This window comes from Schistocerca piceifrons, chromosome 1, assembly GCF_021461385.2.
Source record: "Schistocerca piceifrons isolate TAMUIC-IGC-003096 chromosome 1, iqSchPice1.1, whole genome shotgun sequence".
NCBI classification, from domain to species: Eukaryota; Metazoa; Arthropoda; class Insecta; order Orthoptera; family Acrididae; genus Schistocerca; species Schistocerca piceifrons.
This window is the reverse complement of record NC_060138.1, coordinates 389,614,197-389,634,319: the sequence shown is the minus strand read 5'-3', so window position 1 is coordinate 389,634,319 and position 20,123 is coordinate 389,614,197. Positions and strand designations below refer to the sequence as shown.

At 40.7% G+C, this 20,123-nt stretch overlaps 1 protein-coding gene across 1 annotated transcript in view; it reads left to right on the top strand.

Moving 5' to 3' along the window:
- The window catches only part of LOC124787095 (sphingomyelin phosphodiesterase 4), a 205,221-nt gene that overhangs the window by 60,311 nt on the left and 124,787 nt on the right, over positions 1 to 20,123 (top strand). Inside the window, exons 6-7 of the mRNA XM_047254312.1 lie at positions 1,961 to 2,073; positions 14,671 to 14,989. Of these exons, the coding sequence (XP_047110268.1) occupies positions 1,961 to 2,073; positions 14,671 to 14,989 (432 nt within the window). The remainder of the gene's footprint in view (positions 1 to 1,960; positions 2,074 to 14,670; positions 14,990 to 20,123) is intronic.

Here is a 20,123-nt window from a genome sequence, read left to right as displayed (position 1 = left end):
ATCTGAGCAGCAGTCTTATGTTGTTTGCAGATGATGCTGTCATTTATCATCTAGTTAAGTCATCAAAAGATCAAAACAAATTACAAAATGATCCATAAAAGATATCTGTATGGAGCAAAAATTGGCAATTGGCCTCAAATAACGAAAAGTGTGAGGTCGTCCACATGAGTGCTACAAGGAATCTTAAATTTCTGTTACACGATAAACGAATCAAATGTGAAGGCCGTAAATTCAACTAAATACCTGTGAATTACAATTACGAACAACGTAAATTGGAAAGAACACAGAAAAAGTGCGGAAGATCAGCCAAAGAATGTGTTTTCTTGAGAGAAACCTTAGAAGACACAACAGATCTACTAAAGGACTGCCTACTCTATGCTTGTCTGTCGTCTTTTGGACTATTGTTGCATGGTGTGGGATCCTTTTCAGATAGGGTTAACAGAGTACATCAACAGAGTTCAAAAAGGCCAATACATTTTGTATTACTAAGGAGTATGGGAGAGAGTCATGGATATGATACAGGATTTGGGGTGAACATTATTAAAACAAAGGCATTTCTCGTTGCGGTGAGATTTTCTCACAAAATTTCAATCACCAATTTCTCCTCTGATTGTGAAAATATTTTGTTGATGCCAACCTACATCCGGAGAAATGATGATCGTAATAATAAAATAAGGGAAATCAGAGCTCACAAAGAAAGATATAGGGGTTCGTTTTCCGTGCGTGCTGTTCGAGAGTGGAATAATAGAGAGTCATCGAAATGAGACCTCTGCCGACACGTAAGTGTGATTTGCAGTGTGTCCATGTAGATGTAGATGTAGACATAGACATAGATGAATGTGCAGTCATGTCCATGAATTAGCTTCTGTATCAGTGACCCCCCCCCCCCAATATCCCTTTTCTACATCAAACAACAGAAACCTATTAATCCACATAATTATTAGTCCTCAACTACAGAACCCAATACTATCGTACTTGTAGACTTACACATAACTGTGGCGTACCTCAGCAGTGAAATGAACTACATGGTCTTCTTTAACAATGAGATTCTGTTGAAATTTGTAACTGGCCCTACGTTAGAGCAGTTTACCAGGGAGTCATGGTTGCTTCAAAAACCAGATTTTGTTATTTATTGATAGGGTTGATGTATTCTGAAGTCTACAGGAGGGCATCTATGAATAGGAGATTGGTGCTGGGAAAGGTGGCATAAAATTCAGAAAATCGTCATAAGAATATGATGATGCTATTAGTCAAAGGCTTGTCAGAAAAAGTAACTGTTCAAAACTACCATTACCCATCAGATAAAGATGTCATTGTTTTGGCTACAGGCAATGTTTCCAGAATCCCAGAAGGTGCTCCTGGAATTAATCAACACTACTACTGATGTAAGGTGGAAGCATACTAATTTTCATGTCTGTCCCCCTTATTTGTTTTTTTGCATTTCCATCATGACAAATTAATGGCTATTTCAAATTTGTGTGCTCACTGAGGTTTGAAATTCCTGGTTTAATTAGGGACCTGGATGATGGTGGTGGCAGTTTATATGTTGTGTGCATGTGATACAGCAGTCCGTCAACAGTTAGTGTCATGAACCAAAGAATAATGCATGAATGAATGAATGTATGTTTCTAACCTTTGTATGTTCTGCTTCGTCTTATTTTGAGGCTCATATTTCTTGGCAAGATACATTAGCTTAATAAAACTCCAGCTTTGGTGAAGCTCTCTTCAAACTATACCTTTAGCTCTTAAATTATTGTGTAAATGACCTGTGACAGTGCTTAAATACATGTTGAATGTCCTTTGCTCCATGTGTTTGGAATAACAATATCAAGGAAATTATTAGAGTTCATGTGTCATGTAAAATATTAAGTCTCCGCACAAAGTGGCATCTTAGATATTGCATCTAAAGTGTTGTTTTCGTTTATTATCAAATGACATGGGCTTTTTGTATTTGTTATAGGAGCGAGGACTTGCCTTGGATCACATTAGAGTTGTTAGGAGTATGATAAAACACTTCCATTATTTTGCTAATAGCTTTACTGCTGACATGTCAACCATGGATGAATTGAAAAGGTACTGTGTTGTATTTTTTGTCTCTCTTATATTCATTAATAAATGTATTTTCTTCATTTTGGAAACAGGTGGTCACCAAGCTTTTATGGAAAATGTGGAATTCAGATAGTATGCAAAGTTAGTGGTTGAAAGGGTCATAGTAACCACTTGGTAATATTGGACTTCGTCAGAGCTATAGTTGTTGGGTTAAATAGAACATTAGTGATTCTGGCAAATAATTATCACAGAACTGTTTTTACATGAATTCTTGCAATTCGTTACGTCCAACATGACTTTACCATCATACATTGCTTATCTCCAGTATTCTCCTAATGTAACCAATGCCAGATTATAGTTCTTCTTTCCCTCAAAGCTGTTGCTTTCCTTGTTATCTTAATGCTTGCTGCATCCATTGCATTAAATAAGCAACATGTGTCCTCTGGGTCATGGCAAATGATGCACATATTGAGAACCCTTGAGCACTTTTGGCTGGATTTGATGAACCTGAGTTCCTGTACGGACAGCTGGTCAACACCGCAAGTCCTCTGTAACCATACACTCTGGGCAACCACGTTTTCACACAATATTAGAGTATTCTGTGCACTTTAAGTGGGCTTTTCATTTAACCCCACTCATTGCGAAGGTAGTACAAAAGTATATAAAAGAAAACAACTCTCAAAGTAATCACACAAGTGCTGATAACATTGGATGAGTGTTGATCCAATACAGTCATTAACAGGCAGTCTTAGTCACACCTACCACACAGTAGGCTTGGTGCTCAACCTCTGCCTGAGTAAGTATATATTTCTCTGGCTGATCATGAGACTGAGATGCTTTGTTTGAAATCTTCCAAGAACTGATGATGAAATGTGGCACAGACATTGAAGAAAAGAGAGAGAAAAAAGTCTGAAAGCTGTGGGAAGTTGTCCTGATCTACCAATGTCCACAACTTACAGAAGTGGGCCCAAGGCATACAGATCTATGTGAAAGCATCTTGGCTGTGCTTACTGGGATCTACGAGGGTTGTTTTTTTAAGTAAGGGGCGTTTTTATTTTTTTAAAAAAAAGATACAAATACTTTTGTAAAAAAAACTTTTATTTTCTGATTCTACACACTTTTACCTATTTTTCTACATAGTTGCCTAGTTTATTTAAGCACTTGTCATACTGTACAACTAAGTTTTTAATTCCCTCTTCAAAGAACTCGGCCGCCTGCTCCGACAGCCAAGAGTTCACGGCCGCTTTCACTTCATCGTCGTCATTGAAGCGCTGCCCACCAAGATGGTGTTTCAGGTACCGGAAAAGGTGAAAATCGCTAGGAGCAAGGTTGGGGCTGTATGGTGCACGTTCCAAAACTTCCCAGCCAAAAGAATCAATCAAATCCTGAGTCTTTTGAGAGGTGTGAGGCCTAGCGTTATCGTGCAGGAGCAAAACTCCTTTTGTCAGCATGCCGCGCCTTTTGTTTTGAATTGCTCTGCGGAGCTTCTTTAGAGTTGAACAGTAGGCATCTGAGTTGATTGTCGTTCCCCGTGGCATAAAGTCCTCTAGCAAAACACCGCGCCGGTCCCAGAACACAGTTGCCATAATCTTGCACTTTGACAGCATCTGTTTGGCTTTGACCTTGACGGGTGAGGTTGTGTGTCGCCATTCCATCAATTGTCGCTTGCTTTCGGGAGTGATATGGGATACCCATGTTTCATCTCCAGTGACAATTGGACTCAACATGTCATCCCCTCCTTCCTCGTAATGAATCAAAAAGTCCAATGAAGTGGCAAATCTCTTCCCTTTGTGGTCCTCTGTGAGGAGTCTGGGTACCCACCGAGAACACAGTTTCTTAAAGTTTAGGTTTTCAGACACAATTTTGTACAAAACCGATCTTGAAACTTGTGGAAATTCCAAAGAAAGAGTGGAAATAGTGAATCTTCTGTCCTCACGAATCTTTGATTCGACTGCAGCCACCAAATCATCAGTGATCACAGAGGGCCGGCCTGAGCGTTCTTCGTCATGGACGTTTTGACGGCCATTTTTAAACTCTCTAACCCATTGACGCACTTTACCTTCACTCATTGCATTCAAGCCATAAACTTCTGTTAACTGACGATGAATTTCTGCAGCTGATAGGCTTCTCGCGGTCAAAAAATGTATCACTGACCGTATCTCACACGCGGCGGGCGATTCAATAATCGTAAACATTATAAAGGAGCACAGCGGTGCATACACGTCAGCTACAGAGCTGCAACTTGCATTAGTGTGAACGGGAAGGATGCCGGCAAGTGGCGTGGTGGCTTGTTGCGGCGTCCGCGCGAACTATGGGAATATACGCGCGAACGGCCCTTACTTAAAAAACAACCCTCTTAGGTAAGGTGGTACTGTGGGAGGTTGAATGTCCTCACAAACCATCTTGTGTCGATGAAGTGTTTCTCAAACTATTATAACTCAGTTTTGGAAAACAAATGGTGATGCATTGTGTTTCTAAAAGTAAAGGTTGGCTACAAGGTGCTGTATGTGAATAATCATAAGCAGGATTTTACACTAGGTTCCAGTATCATTCATGTGCGATAGCTGGTGACAGATGTTTCAGGGATCCAGTTACATATCTTGTAAACATTATTCGCATGATAATACCTCCACCAAGTGCCTGAAAGTTCCCCTAATGACAATTGAGATGTCATTATACATGCTTGTCCACCAAACATAGCCTGCCCCATCAGGGGGCTAACCACTTTGTGGTGAGTTCATGCTTGGCTACCAGGGGGCCCAGCATTTGCAGAACTTTTCTGTTCTGTGCTGCATGTCTATCCTCCTGAAATTCTTTTCCTCCCCCTTGGGGTGCATGTCTGAGATATTTTTGGGAATATGTTCTGATTTTTCAGTAGCCTGATACCAAAACAGACCCTCCATTACTTTTTCACTCTCTCTCTCTCTCTCTCTCTCTCTCTCTCTATATATATATATATATATATATATATATATATATATATATATATATATATATATATATATATATATAAAAAAACAAAGATGATGTGACTTACCAAATGAAAGTGCTGGCAGTTCGACAGACACACAAACAACCAGAAACAAACACAACCACTACAACCACAAACATACACACAAAATTCAAGCTTTTGCAACAAACTGTTGCCTCATCAGGAAAGAGGGAAGGAGAGGGAAAAACGAAAGGATGTGGGTTTTAAGGGAGAGGGTAAGGAGTCATTCCAATCCCGGGAGCGGAAAGACTTACCTTAGGGGGAAAAAAGGACGGGTATACACTCGCGCACACACACACATATCCATCCACACATATACAGACACAAGCTTCCCTCTTTCCTGATGAGGCAACAGTTTGTTGCGAAAGCTTGAATTTTGTGTGTATGTTTGTGGTTGTTTGTGTGTCTGTCGACCTGCCAGCACTTTCATTTGGTAAGTCACATCATCTTTGTTTTTAGATATATATTTCCTACGTGGAATGTTTCCCTCTATTATAACCATATCATTAATTTGAACCCAACAATTACGTTTGTTATTGTCGCTGTTGCATTCTGAAATCTTTCCTGTCGTCTTATTTTCTCTTTCTGTTTTTACCAGTAGTCTCACTTTGTATTCACCTTCCCATTTTTACCGTAATACAATTTTATCCCGCCTGTATATACTCAATAATACGTAACCCACTTCCAAACCGTAACCAAAAAAATTTTTATTTTCCGCTTTTAACACTACCGCTGCTATAAAATCCACTGTTTCTAGTTCAATAACAGCTGCTTTCATGTATTAAACAACCATTTCGGCTAGTTCTAATAACTTTCACTTTATTTCCACTTCCGTTTTTCGCACATCACTGATCATTTTTAGCCGCTCCCCACAGGTTTTAACGTCATTATTCACAATTGTTAGCCCCATTTTTGTAATCTTTCACCACAACACCACTCCTTTCAATACATTTACACGTTTTTTTCGAAATTTTCCCGAATTTCTCCGTCCTTTAACGTGTTTTAGCAGCAACACAACCACCTAACCTTCATGCACATCGCTGTCTACCAACCCAAGTTCACCACAGGATCAACTTAACCAACACTTTTTCGCCTTTTTTCATACCAGATCTCCAGTTACTTTCTAGTTCACCCTTATCTCTCCCCATATATTTTTATCTTTCATTTTCATGTCAACCTCATGTAAAAAGATGTCTGCTTGTGTCGGCATATGTGTGGATGGATATGTGTGTGTGTGCGAGTGTATACCCGTCCTTTTTTCCCCCTAAGGTAAGTCTTTCTGCTCCCAGGATTGGAATGACTCCTTACCCTCTCCCTTAAAACCCACATCCTTTCGTCTTTCCCTCTCCTTCCCTCTTTCCTGATGAGGCAACAGTTTGTTGCGAAAGCTTGAATTTTGTGTGTATGTTTGTGGTTGTTTGTGTGTCTGTCGACCTGCCAGCACTTTCATTTGGTAAGTCACATCATCTTTGTTTTTAGATATATATTTCCTACGTGGAATGTTTCCGCAACAAACTGTTGCCTCATCAGGAAAGAGGGAAGGAGAGGGAAAGACGAAAGGATGTGGGTTTTAGGGTTTTAAGGTAGAGGGTAAGGAGTCATTCCAATCCTGGGAGCGGAAAGACTTACCTTAGTGGGAAAAAGGATGGGTATACACTCGCGCACACACACACACATATCCATCCACACATATACAGACACAACCAGACATATATCTCCCTCTGAGCCCCCCCCCCCCCCCCCCCAAAAGAATAAAAATAAAAAAATCAAAAAAATCAGAAGGAGCGCGCCTTCTTGCAATGAGTCAATCATCTTAGTTTCGGTCTACATCTACTACCTGTAAACAGAATGAGGCTAATGATGTCAGTTGGACCGCCAGTAAAAGAGTGCACCGTGAGTTCCTGCTGCTAATAAGGCAAGTACAGCATTAGTTTATTACATATTTTTACGAGCTTCAAACAGGAGTGACTTACTTTCTATTATCTGTGTAGTTACTAGTGTAGTTTCGTAATTTCTTGCGTGTTTGAGTGCTTACTAGGCACAGCTTTTTATTTTAATAATAGTGTAGCATAGAGTACCACCGTTGCTATCAACCCTCATATTGCACAGGCTTTTGTTCATTTTGCTTAGAACAGCTAAGTGTCGTTAGACTGTCAGTGAGAGAGCACAGCGAGTTCCTGATAAGGCAAGTTCACCATTCGCTTATTACATATTTTTACGAGCTTCAAACAGGAGCGATTGCAGTAAAGGATAGGAACTGTGATAGCTGTGTACAGATGCAAGCTAAGCTGTTGACCATTCGCACACAGCTCCAGGCTGTGTTGGCTTTTGTCACACAGTTTGAGGCTGCTGCCAAGGGACATCACTGCGGAGCATCAGACACAGGTATGTGAGGGACCTCAAGCACATCCCACTTGTCCCCTAATCAGTACACTGCTGTACCCCTCCCCCCCCCCCTCCCCCCCTCCCCCCTCCCCCCCTCCCCCCCTCCCCCCCTCCCCCGAAGGGCTGATCGTAGGGCCTCTCCAGTTCATTTGACGAACAGGTTTCGGGCGTAATCTTTGGCTGATGAAGTCTGAGCCGGATGCAGTCGTCCGCACTGTTCCAGAGGAAGCTTCTCGGCCCGCAAGGTCTGGGCATTCACAGAGGGTGGGTTTGCTGGTAGTAGGGAGCTGCAACATTAGGTGCATAATGGGGCCCCTTAGAAACATGGCTGCCAAGGAGGGGAAGGAAGCCAGTGTGCACACCGTGTGCATACCGCATTCCCCTCCAGTGGAGTGTTCGTGGCCTTCGATTCAACAAGGAGTAATTATGGCTGCTCTTGGAATTGCAGCATCCACTTGTTCTCTACCTCCAGGAAACAAAATTCCTTTCTCTTGACCATTTTGACCTCTCACATATCTTTCTGGTCCGCTTTGACCTTCCGCCCAAGGTCAGTATTTCATCTCGTGGGGAAGTCATACTGCTCATCCGGGAAGACGTCGATAACCAAACCATCTCACTGAACACAAAGCTGCAAGCTGTTGTGGTTCACATTTTCCTTCCTTGCTTCATCTTTTCTCATTGTACCGTCTACATCCCTCCATCATTCGGTGTCACCAGGGCAGACTTTAACGTGCACCATCCCCTTTGTGGCTCTCTCAGAACCTGTCAGAGAGGTGTGCCCTCTTGGCTGACCTTACTCAATTTCACCTCATCTGCCTCAACACTGGAGCACCTATATCCCTTTCAGACTCCTCGCACACTTTTTCCCATTTGGGCCTCTCGTTCTGCATTGCCCAGCTTGTCCATCATCTCGAGTGGTCCATTCTCTCTGACATGTATTAGTGACCATTAACCATGTGCTATCCATTTACTGACTCCTATCCCACATAAATGCAAACACAAACAGCAGCTTTCTAAGACTGACTGAAGGCTTTACCCCTCACTGGCGATCTTCGAAGGACTTTATTTCCCAGGTCGAATGCCTTACAAATGTTATCCTTATCGCCGCAGAATGTTCCATTCCTCATGCTTCATCTTTACTGCGCCATGCCCCATCCTATGGTGGACTGTGAGATATGCTGCGATGCAGCATCCTATAGCAGTGTGTCTTCGAAATTGGAGACTAGGGGATCCCGTTCAATGAGATCTACAGAGGAATCAGAGGCTGCAGCACTTTACATGCAGTTCGTGCATGGAGAGGTGCTCTCTGAGCTTTTAACCATAATCCTACGATGACGAATTGCATTCTCCCTTTCACTTTCCCACTAACAAAACCATTTGTATGAATTTCTGGTGCTACAATGGGTTTCTTCCACCGTCTTTACATCTTGGGCCTGTTGCTCTTCCATTAACTAAAACTATGAAATTCCTGGTGCTCATGCTCAATTGGAAACTTTTTTGGTCGTCCCATGTGTCGCACCTAGCCGCCTGCTGTACACGGTCCCTCAACGTCCTGCGTCCCCTTAGTGAGGCTTCCTGGGGAACAGATATGACCATCCTCCTCCATTTGTACTGATCCCTTGTCCATTCGAAACTAGACTATTGATGTTTTGTTTATGCATCTGGACATCCGTCCTTACACCATCTAAATACAGTCCACCATTGTGGCATCCGTTCGCCTAGTGGTGCCTTTTACGCTAGCCTGGTTGAGAGTCTATATGCAGAACTTGTGAACTACCACTGTCATACTGACATGGTGTTCTTCTCAGTGGATACGCATGCTATTTGTCTGCCATGCCTGGCCACCCATCTTATGCCTCCCTCTTCAATGACTCCATTGACCACCAGAATGGGGTGCGTCCCTCTTCTCTGTTATGTCCTGGAGATTGCATTTGGCTTTTGCTCCAGCAGCTTAGCTTCATGCTACCTTCCACTTTCCCAATGGATGTGAACCCTTCATCACCTGCTCTTTGTGCGGTGGCCTGTGTTCACCTTGGACTTCATTTGCTTCCTATGGACATTACTCCAGACTCACTCTGTCGCCATAAGTTTCTGGACCTTCACATTGAACGTCACGATAGTATCTTTGTGTACATTGATGGCTTTCGGACTGACCATGGTGTTGGCTGTGCTCTTGTCATTGGCACTGATGATTTTTGGTATTGGCTTCGAGAATATTGCTCAATATTTACAGTGGAGCTTTTCATCCTGTATCAGGCCACGCAGTACTTTCGGCGACTCAGGTTTTTCAATTGGGTCATTTGCTCTGACTCTCTGTGCCCTTCTGAGCCTCTGTGTGCTGTACACAGTACATTCCTTAGTGCAACTGGTCCAAGAAAGCTTCCAAATGCTCATTATTGATGGAGCCACTGTGATGTTTATGTGGGTCCCTAGCCATGTCGGTCTGATGGGAAACGAGGATGCTGGATGCTGACACTGCTGTTGAGGCTGCAGTCCTCCTACCTCAGCCCTCTGGTTCTTCCATTCCTTCCGATGATCTCTGTGTTGCTGTTCGTCATCATGTGGTGTCATTTTTTCATCTCCAGTGCTCCTTCCTTCATGGGAAAAAGTTCTGGAGAATTAAACCTCTTCCAGCAACTTCACCAACTTCCTCTCAGCCCTCTCACCATGATCATTTTAGCTAGGTTGCTTGTTGTTTTAGCCATCACCATTTGTTAAATGCTGGTTCCCCACCACTGCACACACTGTCATCAGTTTTGACAGTTCACCATTTGCTGACGGAATGCCCGTTTTTTAACCACTTATGTTGTAGTTTATGGTTGTTGTCAGCGAGGTATCGGCCATTACAGTGAACAATTCATGGGCTCTCTACCATGTTTTACTTTTTATCCATTGTAGCAATATGGCAAAGGACATTTAATATTTAGTTCAGGACTTCCGTTGTCTCTGTAGCATATTTTATGGACCTTTCTCGAAGAGGAAGTCCCTGTTTCTAGCTGTCTTTCCTTCCATCAATTGGGCGCTTAATGTGTAGTCACTTTTAACGCCTTTTTTGTCTTAGTGTTCTATGGTTCTGATAAGGATGAATATGACCTTAGTTGTTTTTGTGCCCTAAAACAAAACAAAACAAATAAACATAGCCTACCATTAGCGGGAACTACAAATCATCAGTCCAGGCAACCATTGTCATCTTTAGACCATATCCCATCCCATAGTAAGGGCTTGTTTTCCAGCATTAAATTGGTGTACATTTTGATGATTTTTGACCTTTTTTTTTCCACAACCTGTGACAATTGTCAGTAAACTTTATGATCAGTACATTATTGCTCTTGGTACATTATTGCTCTTGGCCTTTCTCTCTGGTAGTGACTGTCTCCCAGAAATCGAAGTACTCACAGTACGCACAGGTCAAAGTGGATAGCAAAAGTCTCTGTGCCTGTTGGTCAAGCAGTGTTATCCAACACTGACTTGCTGTTGTTGATGTTAGATGCACCACTATCAAAACTGACCCTTTCCCATTTCACAGTTGGCACTTCTCATGTGTTATGAGCGCAGTGTGTGCGTGCATTTTCCGTGCTCCCCACAACGCCATTACTGTTGTACTTGTGCTTAGGAGCATGAACAGGCATGAGTATTCAAACATGGAATCAGGGAGTTGTTAAGCTCTGCGTTAAAGTGAATGCTATGCCAGTTCTACACCCTAAAGAATTAGCGACATTTTAGGAAAGAATATTATGTTTATCTTCTGCCTCATCCCACTTTTGCCAAAACACAAGAGCTCCTCAACAAAGTTGAAGATAATATAAAATTCCTGAACTAGGGGTATATTGCATCCCATGAGACGGTGAGAAGGAATGCTTGAGATAGACAATAAGAATGGTGCAAGAGATGCTGGGTGATCACAAGCACAACACCGGACTCCTCCAGTCCAACAGATTATCCGTCACTGAACATATACTTGAATGCAAATGTGGCTATGTAGTAGGAAAAATACAAATTTTGGTGCAAGCTTCATCCTGATGAGCCACTATTGTTAAGGAGCTTGTTGGTATCCACCTTGCAGGGTCCTCAGGAACTGTAACAATAGGTACCCCATCAGAAAAGCTTTAGACAAAGCATTAAAATTGTTACATACTTTACCCCAGAACACTTATGATTACCAACTGCTGTTAGATTTGGAGACAAGGCGTGACTTCTGAGGACGTACATCAGAAGTGGAGGGTGATTGTCACCCAGCAGTGTCTGTTTCTATCAGTAACAATGCAGTACTATAAGATGATGCATAACAAAATGTATTTAACAAAATCAACTTCATAAGATTGTTGAATTCCATCTTGTGGGCTCTTAGGTGTGACACTCATCCCATTATGTCTCTGAATGGGACACAGTTCTGTGTTAAGTGGCTTCCTTCTCTGGCATGAAGACCTATTACTTTGTGGTGCTTACGACATGCAGCTAAACTATACATCACATGTTAGTTGAGAGTGCTTTATACCTTGACAAGATGGCAGCAGCCAGTTTTTGGTTGATCTCTCTATTTTAAATGACATTACTATAGATTTGACACGAATTTCAAGAATATTGCTGGAAATGGTGTACTACTTAAATTGTTAGGCAGGAAATTTTAGTGGGAAATGTAGGTGACTGGATCATGCACTTATTATGTAAAGGTCAATTAACTACCATGCCCTGACCTGTTTGTTCATTTTCTGTGTTTTTATTCTAATCTTTCATTTTAATATGTGGCATGTGTATGCAGTTCTCATTTTGATCTACTTGTTTCCATTTTAACTGTGTGTCCAACAATATTTGTAAAGAGGCTACTGAACTGTTGAGGACAATAAACAGACAGACAGCCACTTCATTAATCAGCAGGGAAGAGTACACATTGTATGTCCATTGCATGTGTTCTTCCTGTGACAATCGGTGTGCTGTAAGTATATACAGTATATTTTGTATTACATCCACAAGTGCAATATCCTCATGCACGATACTTCCTGTTGCCAGTATTTTGGCAACCCCATAAGGATCAGACTGTGGTTTGGGTAGAATCAACATTCTACTCCTTAGAGAGCAAAAAAGCAAATATCTGGTGTGGGTGACAAAACCACATTTTTTCCTTGTGAATGAAAAGCACAAAAATTTTCTACAGTCTTAATTTAATTAATTAACATGTTACCAACTTACGAGATTGTCATCAGGCTGTAACTTAAGGAGTGAGGATGGCCTTGTAATCCAAAAAATGTTAATGTATCCTACAGATCAGTAATAGAAGATTTAGTTAACAAGATGGACAGAGTACAATGACCTGTGATGACTCTTTGTTGGAATTACCTGTAGCCCATCGAGTAAATGGTTGTTGAACCTCATTGGACGATGCATTATATCCCAGCTCGTCTTCTTCCTCTCCTCCTCCTTCTCTCTCTCTCTCTCTCTCTCTCTCTCTCTCTCTCTCTGAAAAAAGAGAGATAAAAAGAAACTTTTATGCAATGTGCACATGCCACAAATGAATTGCAGACTTCTGGTTTGTGTGTAGTTGTTTGTTTTGTGTGGTAGCAAAAAGTTCAGTTTTCATCTCAACTACCTTGTGTTTGTTTCAAGTTATTGCTATCTTCCTTATATATTTTACACTCCAAACTTATGGAAAAGAAAGTATTTGCACATGGCCTCTAACCAACTATTCAGTTTTCTGTCCAAATTGTGGCCAAACCTGACAGTCTAATGGCACAGCATACTACTCACCACTGTGTCATTCACTCGAGCTGTTGCTACATAATCCATGCCATGTGGGAGTTTCTGGATCTAAGTTGGGTAGAGAACGTGTTTGTGTGTATAAACTTGGGATTGCTTGTGCAGTGACAAGCATTCAAGTCCCTACAGCTGCACTGTGTGCCATACACATGACTAAATTGTTTGTTCCTTATAACTATACTAGTGTATACTCATTCATGTTAGTTGAGAGCTCTGTTTCAAGTAAGCTGTGGGAGAATTCTGCATATGATTTTACAAGAGGTGTATGAATATTTCAACACACAACAGTCTTCACAGTGACATATTCGAAGTGATGCTTTCAAATGCAGTTACAAGCAGATGAATTATCCAAGCTTATTGAATAGGACACAGCGGTATTTTGGCTGGTAAGTGATACTACATAATTACAAACATCAGATGATTACTCAGAGCTAGTCAGGATCAAAGGTTGGTGGCTCATTAGCTTTATTTCTGGTGATTCTTGGAATATTTGATCTATGTTGACAGTCATTACACTTGCAATAACATGATAAAAGGCCACCCTTGACTCTCCTATCAGGTGAACCATTGGTGTATGTTCGCACATACTTTCATCAAGCGGAGTGTAATGACCTCCTGTGTTAAGTTTTTGTAAAGCAAGGTCTGCTGTTACAGCACTTTGTGATAAAAAAATTGCCTCTGTTTCTTTCTAACATTTAATTTTACTTGTATTGTGACAAGCTGGAGGAAAGAATCACAGTGTTGACATTTTTTTCCATTTTGAATAATAACAAGTTCAAGATTTCTGATTGCTGGCAGCTATCTTGAAGCTATTTTCTTAAGTGTAAAAGATGATTGTTAAGTTTTTCATGATTACTAGAAATTGTCAGTAGCATAGTCATTGCTGTCTTTGGATTCCTCCTCCTGCTCTTGACTGAAAATTCTTGCTCTTTTTTCTTATTATCTCTGCTATTGTGGTTCTGTTGCTGTAAAAAACCACTGTTCTTCCTAAACAATGTGTAAATTTTTAAGGTGCAGAATTTCATATTGATCACTTTTGTAGGTGTAGACAGTTATTACTGTCTCAAGGCATCAGAATGATAGATTTCATTGTAGCCTTTTGATGTCTTATGTGGGGCAGTACACACAGGAATACAGTATTTGAAGGAGGATGTTTTCTCGCTTTAATTGCTGAAAGTAGTATTACTCAGTATCTTAAACATTTTTTTAGCAGGCAACATAGATGCATTTTTACCATATGAACAAAAGTCGTGTATTAATAAAATATTCTCTGAGTCCTGACTGTCAACTACTTGACAATAACAGAGGAGATTTCTGCTGAAGTGTCTTGGGCAGCTGACCACTTGTCATATCTTGAAGCCCAAGAATATTTTATTAACGGATACCATCTTGAGAGCATGCATTCACACTTCCGTTTGAAGTACTTTATACTTACATTTATATGAACTTCAACATTTCATGCACTGTGTTTATAATTTACCTTGAATTTTCAGAGTAATATTGGGTGCAGTACAAGGGAAGATATTCCTGTTTCTGCAACACTGCATGCAACACTGGCCACTCGATGGTTCATTTCGGTGGGTGCTCGAATTGTGGCTCAGTTTCATCCAACCATGGCGCTACACGGAACAACGCCATAGGGGAGGCATTGAGAGAGGGCCTCTTGTGACATGTGATATCCGCATATGGAGTTACTTTGTGGCAGAAAATTTGCCGGCCTACACAGCAATCTTTCACCAACTGTTACCTCGTTTCTCTCGCCTTGATTTGCCTCTTCCAAAAAATTCATACATGCTTTATAGGGTCACAAAGGTGAGCAAAGCTCAAGAATCTATCTTACTCAAACCTTTTAAAGTAAGAAAATCAATAAAAATATTTATATCTTGCTAAAGCTTCTATGTTACTTTGTAATTTTTAATATTTCTGTCCCTTGACAAGTAATATACAAAATATGTTTGTGGTGTGCGTAATAGACATTAAACTTCATATTCAATAAAATAGACTATCCCAGATTGTCCAACAGCATGAAGATATGGCAACAATAATCCAAACTCTGTGCTTTCTGTTTTTTCCTTTCCAGGTTATTCCTAAAATAGTTCTTCTCAAGGTGCTTCCTCAAACTTCTCCCATAGCACTGATGTTAACGGAACATTAAACCCAGTGACATGACATACAGCAATAGACACAGAGTCTTGAGCTTGACTTTATCACAAAATTAATGACTAATATCAACAATGGAAAGTCCAGTTTGGAGTAGCAACAGTATTATGGAAAGGATAGAGTGCTGCCCACCTTACATGACATGTTGAGTTGTAGACAGACAAGATAAAAAGACTTTGAGCTTTTGGGCAGAAGCTTTTTCAGAAAGGAAAACACACACACTTTCACACAAACCAGCACACGTTATGCACACATGACCATAACTCCGGTCAGAGTGGTCACTCTGGCTGGAGATAGTGGTCATGCGTGCATATGGTGTGTGTGTGTGTGTGTGTGTGTGTGTGTGTGTGTGTGTGTGTGTGTGTCCCTCCCTGAAGAAGGCTTATACTGAAAGTTCAACAGACTTTTAGTTGTGCTTGTCTCCAACTCAATGTGTCACCTTTACAGTGAGTAGTAATCTGTCCTTTTCATAATATTGTTAATAATTAGGTCTGAAATGGAAACTTTGGAGATTAGAAAACTGGGATCAGACAGGATGTTGACACCACATCTTTAGCTTTTGGAGGCTTGGATACTAGAATGGCTATGTACCGTAAAGGAGTCGACAATTGCATGGTGATCTTCCCTCCACGCTTCTTGAAGCGAATCAATTATCCTGTACAATCTAAGTATCAGCCATACCTGGTTGACTCAGGATGTGACCATAAGGTGAGAGGAACCAACCATTTGTCAATGTGGTGCCTCTCTGTTGGTGGCCCATTCCTTTTAGCATCACAACTTCACTGCTTTGCATCATACACTGTAGGTTGACCATTCTTTGTTTCCACAGTTAAGTGATGATGTCCAGGCAATAGACATGGTTTTGCATTTTATTCGAAAGGGTGGTTTATACACACTCATTTAAAGCATGTATCTTATTGTTTGAGTGTGACATTTGTGTGTTTGGTTCTGCAGTGAGCCAATGTAGTTCATTTCGGGTTTTTTATTATTGCTGTTGCTAATCTGTCAACTGTGAAATAAGATAAGTATGATAAATTTGTTTTACTTCGGAATGTAATTGCCGACAGCTGCATCATTCGTGAAGTAAACTTCAGGGAACAGGGAACTTCCTTGATGAATAGCATCTCAAGGAGTTCTGACTTATTTTTGTATGTAGTTCCTAATGGTGTCAAACAATGAAAAATCCAGGATGGAATGTAACAATATTATGATAAGGATGGTTGCTACTCACCATACAGTACAGATGCTGAGTTGCAGATAGGCACGACAAAAGGACTGTCACAAAATAAGCTGTCAGCCAACAAGGCCTCTGGCATAAATAGACAACACACAATTCACACACACATGACCACAGTCTCTGGCAGCTGTAGTCAGACCTGTGCCCATCTGCGATTCAGCATCTCTGCTATATGGTGAGAAGCAACTATCCTTTCAATTTGTTATATTTCTAATAGTGTCACTTCTGTTAGCAGGCACTGTCTCAAATTGCAAGAAGTCAAAATCTGTGAGATTGTAGACTTTTGTGATGTATAATCATGGTGGCAACTCTTGTGGAAAAGGTGGAGTTCTCAGGGAATTACATTTTACCTGGGAAAATTGGGGAATCTCATGGAATTTCAGGACTTTCATAAAATTTCAGGGAATTCTGTTTTTAACTTAGTATTGAAATTTAATTTGATTGGCTTTCATAAATCACAAGTTTTAAAATACTTAAAATTTCTGAGTGTTAGTTATATATTAATCCATATAAATTATTGATGATTGATATTCAAAAACTTTGGTTAGTATAGCTCAGTTGAGAGGAAAGAAAAGCCATTATTGTGTTTGACATCCCCACTTGCCATTAATTTCTCAGGACCTTCTTGACATCATTCTTCATTTTCACACCCGGAATTCTCAGGGACTTTTTTTTTCCCCTCCCAGTTTGAATTGCCACCATGATAATGATTTTGAAATATTGTCAGGTATCGAACCATGTGACATTGTCCAAACAGTATGGTGTTTTGGAAATCTGACGTGTTGCCAGCTTCAGGTGGTCCTGATGACTGAGAGTCTTTTGCTGGATGCCATCTTATATAATCTCTTCCTCCTGCTGCTGTTCTCGAGTCCACTGTACCTAAGTGCAGCTCCACTGGTGATACAGAGATGGAAGTGCTTGGTCATAACATGAGCCATCACGAATGTTGAGATACTGCTGATGTGGTGTGGCCTCAGTTCTTCCACTGATGTGGCGTGGGTGGATCTTCCTGCAATCTTTTGCTGCATGTTGATTGTGCTCAAGGCTGTATCCCAAGCCTTACCTAATTGGAAAGTGCTGACTTTATCATTTCTTCATATAACTGGATCTCAACAGACTCTTTTAAAAAGCTATCCTAAAACATGTTGGTGTGGTTTTTAACAACTTGGTGTCATCATAATTTGTGATATGTTGTTTGGATCTGGCTTTGTTGTTTGTTGCTTACCTGTATGACACTTGCGTTCTGCACTTATTTCCTGTACTGTCCAGATAATCTGGCCTTCATACATTTCCTGCCCTGGCATGGCATGTGGTAGACTCATGGTTTCTGGAGTCCTTGGCAGACCCACACAACAAGGCTTTCATCTTGGGCAGGAGGCAGAAAATATACTTGGCATTATTCTGCCAGAGAGTTCTTCCAATTTTGACTGATGTTTTCATTGTGTGAGAGATAAATGTGATCGCAGCAGATTTCTCTTCTTCTGCTAACTGTGGCGTAGGTGCCTTCAGTTTTATGACACCCTGATCTGACAGTGGCTGCAACTGTTCTTGAGGAAAACTTTATATGTTGCAATGCCTTAGCTAAACTTAATACCATATTTGAACATTACGGATTGTTTTTCCTACTTACCTGCATTAGCTTACATTTTCCTACATTTAGATCATGTTGCCATTCATCACACCAGATACGTATTCTCTTTAAGTCATACTGTTTCCTCCTACAGTGAAGCAACGATGGTGCTTGCCCATACATAACAGCATCATCAGTAAATAGTCACTGATTGCTGCTCATCAAATTGTTTATGCATGTAGAGAACAAGATTAGTCCTTGCACACTTCCCTGGGACACTTCAGACGACACCCTTGCCTCTGATGAGAACTCACCATCCAGGACAATGTACTGGGTTCTATTAATTAAAAAGTCTTTGAGCCACTCATATCTGAGAACCTATTCCATATGCTCAGACCTATGTTAACAGTCTGCAGTGGGGCACTGTGTCAAACAACTGCTTTGTGGAAATTTAGAAATATACCGTCTGTCTGTGGCCTTTCATCCATAGTTCACAGGATATAGTGCGAGAAGCAGCTAGCTCAGTTTTGCATGAGCAATGTTTTCTAAATCTGTCCTTAATTTGACGAAAGAAGTTTTTCTGTCTCTAGGTAAGTTGTTATATTCTGACTAAAAATATGCTCAAGGATTTGGGAACAAACCAGTGTAAACGATATTTACCTGTAATTTTGAATGTTCATTCTTTTACTCTTCTTCTTTACAGTAGTCACCTACATTTTTTTTTATTCGCATGGAACCTCACACTGAGTGAGAGATTCGCGATAAATGCCAGCTAAGAAAGGGACCAGTGCTGAAGAGTATTCTGTATAAAACAGAATCAAAGCTTCATTCAAGCAACTTATTTGTTTTCAACTCTTTCAGTTGCTTCTCAATACCAGTAATGCTTTTGTGTGCATCCTCCATACTGGAGTCAGTGTGACAATCTAATTATGGAAAGTCTATCTGATTTTCTTGTGTGAATGATTTATTAAATGAGAAATTTAAAACTTCGGCTTTAAGATATTTCACTAACAAGGGAAACTCCCCTTCACACTCCCCTCAGATTTAGTGGTAAGAGGGTCCAGTGGACAGTCAATCAGAAACCGGACAACTACTTTATTAACAGCTAAAAGGAAGTGGCTTTCGAATGGAAACCACAAACATTTGAGGACCAGGTGTCTAATTAGCTGAATCCTCCACCGAAAAATGCATCTAGTGTGTCATACACAGCATTAGTGACAGTACGTTTGTCATATGATGGGAATCTCTTATTGATGCACCTAACTTGTACGAATGATGAGTGAGATATGTCTCCTTGCCCGATACAGGTGTTCGTACGAATGTGACTGTGACCCCTCCCAAGGAAATGATGAAAATGTAATAGTTTGTCACATAAGCTGCAACAAATGAATGCAATAATTTCATAATCGCCCAGTTTCTCTGTCCTCTGTCAAAATCTGTTTTTGAAGCTGCATTCTGTTTTGGAAGTCTTGACTCTTGAATTCATTTGTTCTTGCATAGTTCACACCCATGTATTTGTTGTTTTCATTTCTATGGGGTGTCAACGTGGTATCTTGCCTGCCCTCACTATTGATCACATTTACTTACTACATGAGTTATATTCTATAACCCTTGTGTATTATGGCAACTGCCAAGACTACAGAAAGAGAACAAACATTTCAGTGACTGGACGGATAGTTCATAATGTTGTGAAGAATAAGTAAATAAATGAATAAATGCCACAAGGAAATTTTGAACATGACTCACCCTCTCGGCAGTCCAAAACCATAACAACTTACCCATTGCACTGTTTTTTCTTTTTCTTGTTGTGTTTTGTGCAGGCTTACAAATTTCTGATAACGGTCACCTTTGGCATTTCTGTAGTCTATTTTGAACTGCGAATACGACACTCTCTCTTTCCTCAACATTTTCTGAATTTTGTTATTAAACCATGGTGTGTCTTTTCCATCCTTAATCCATTTTCTCGGCACATACTTCTC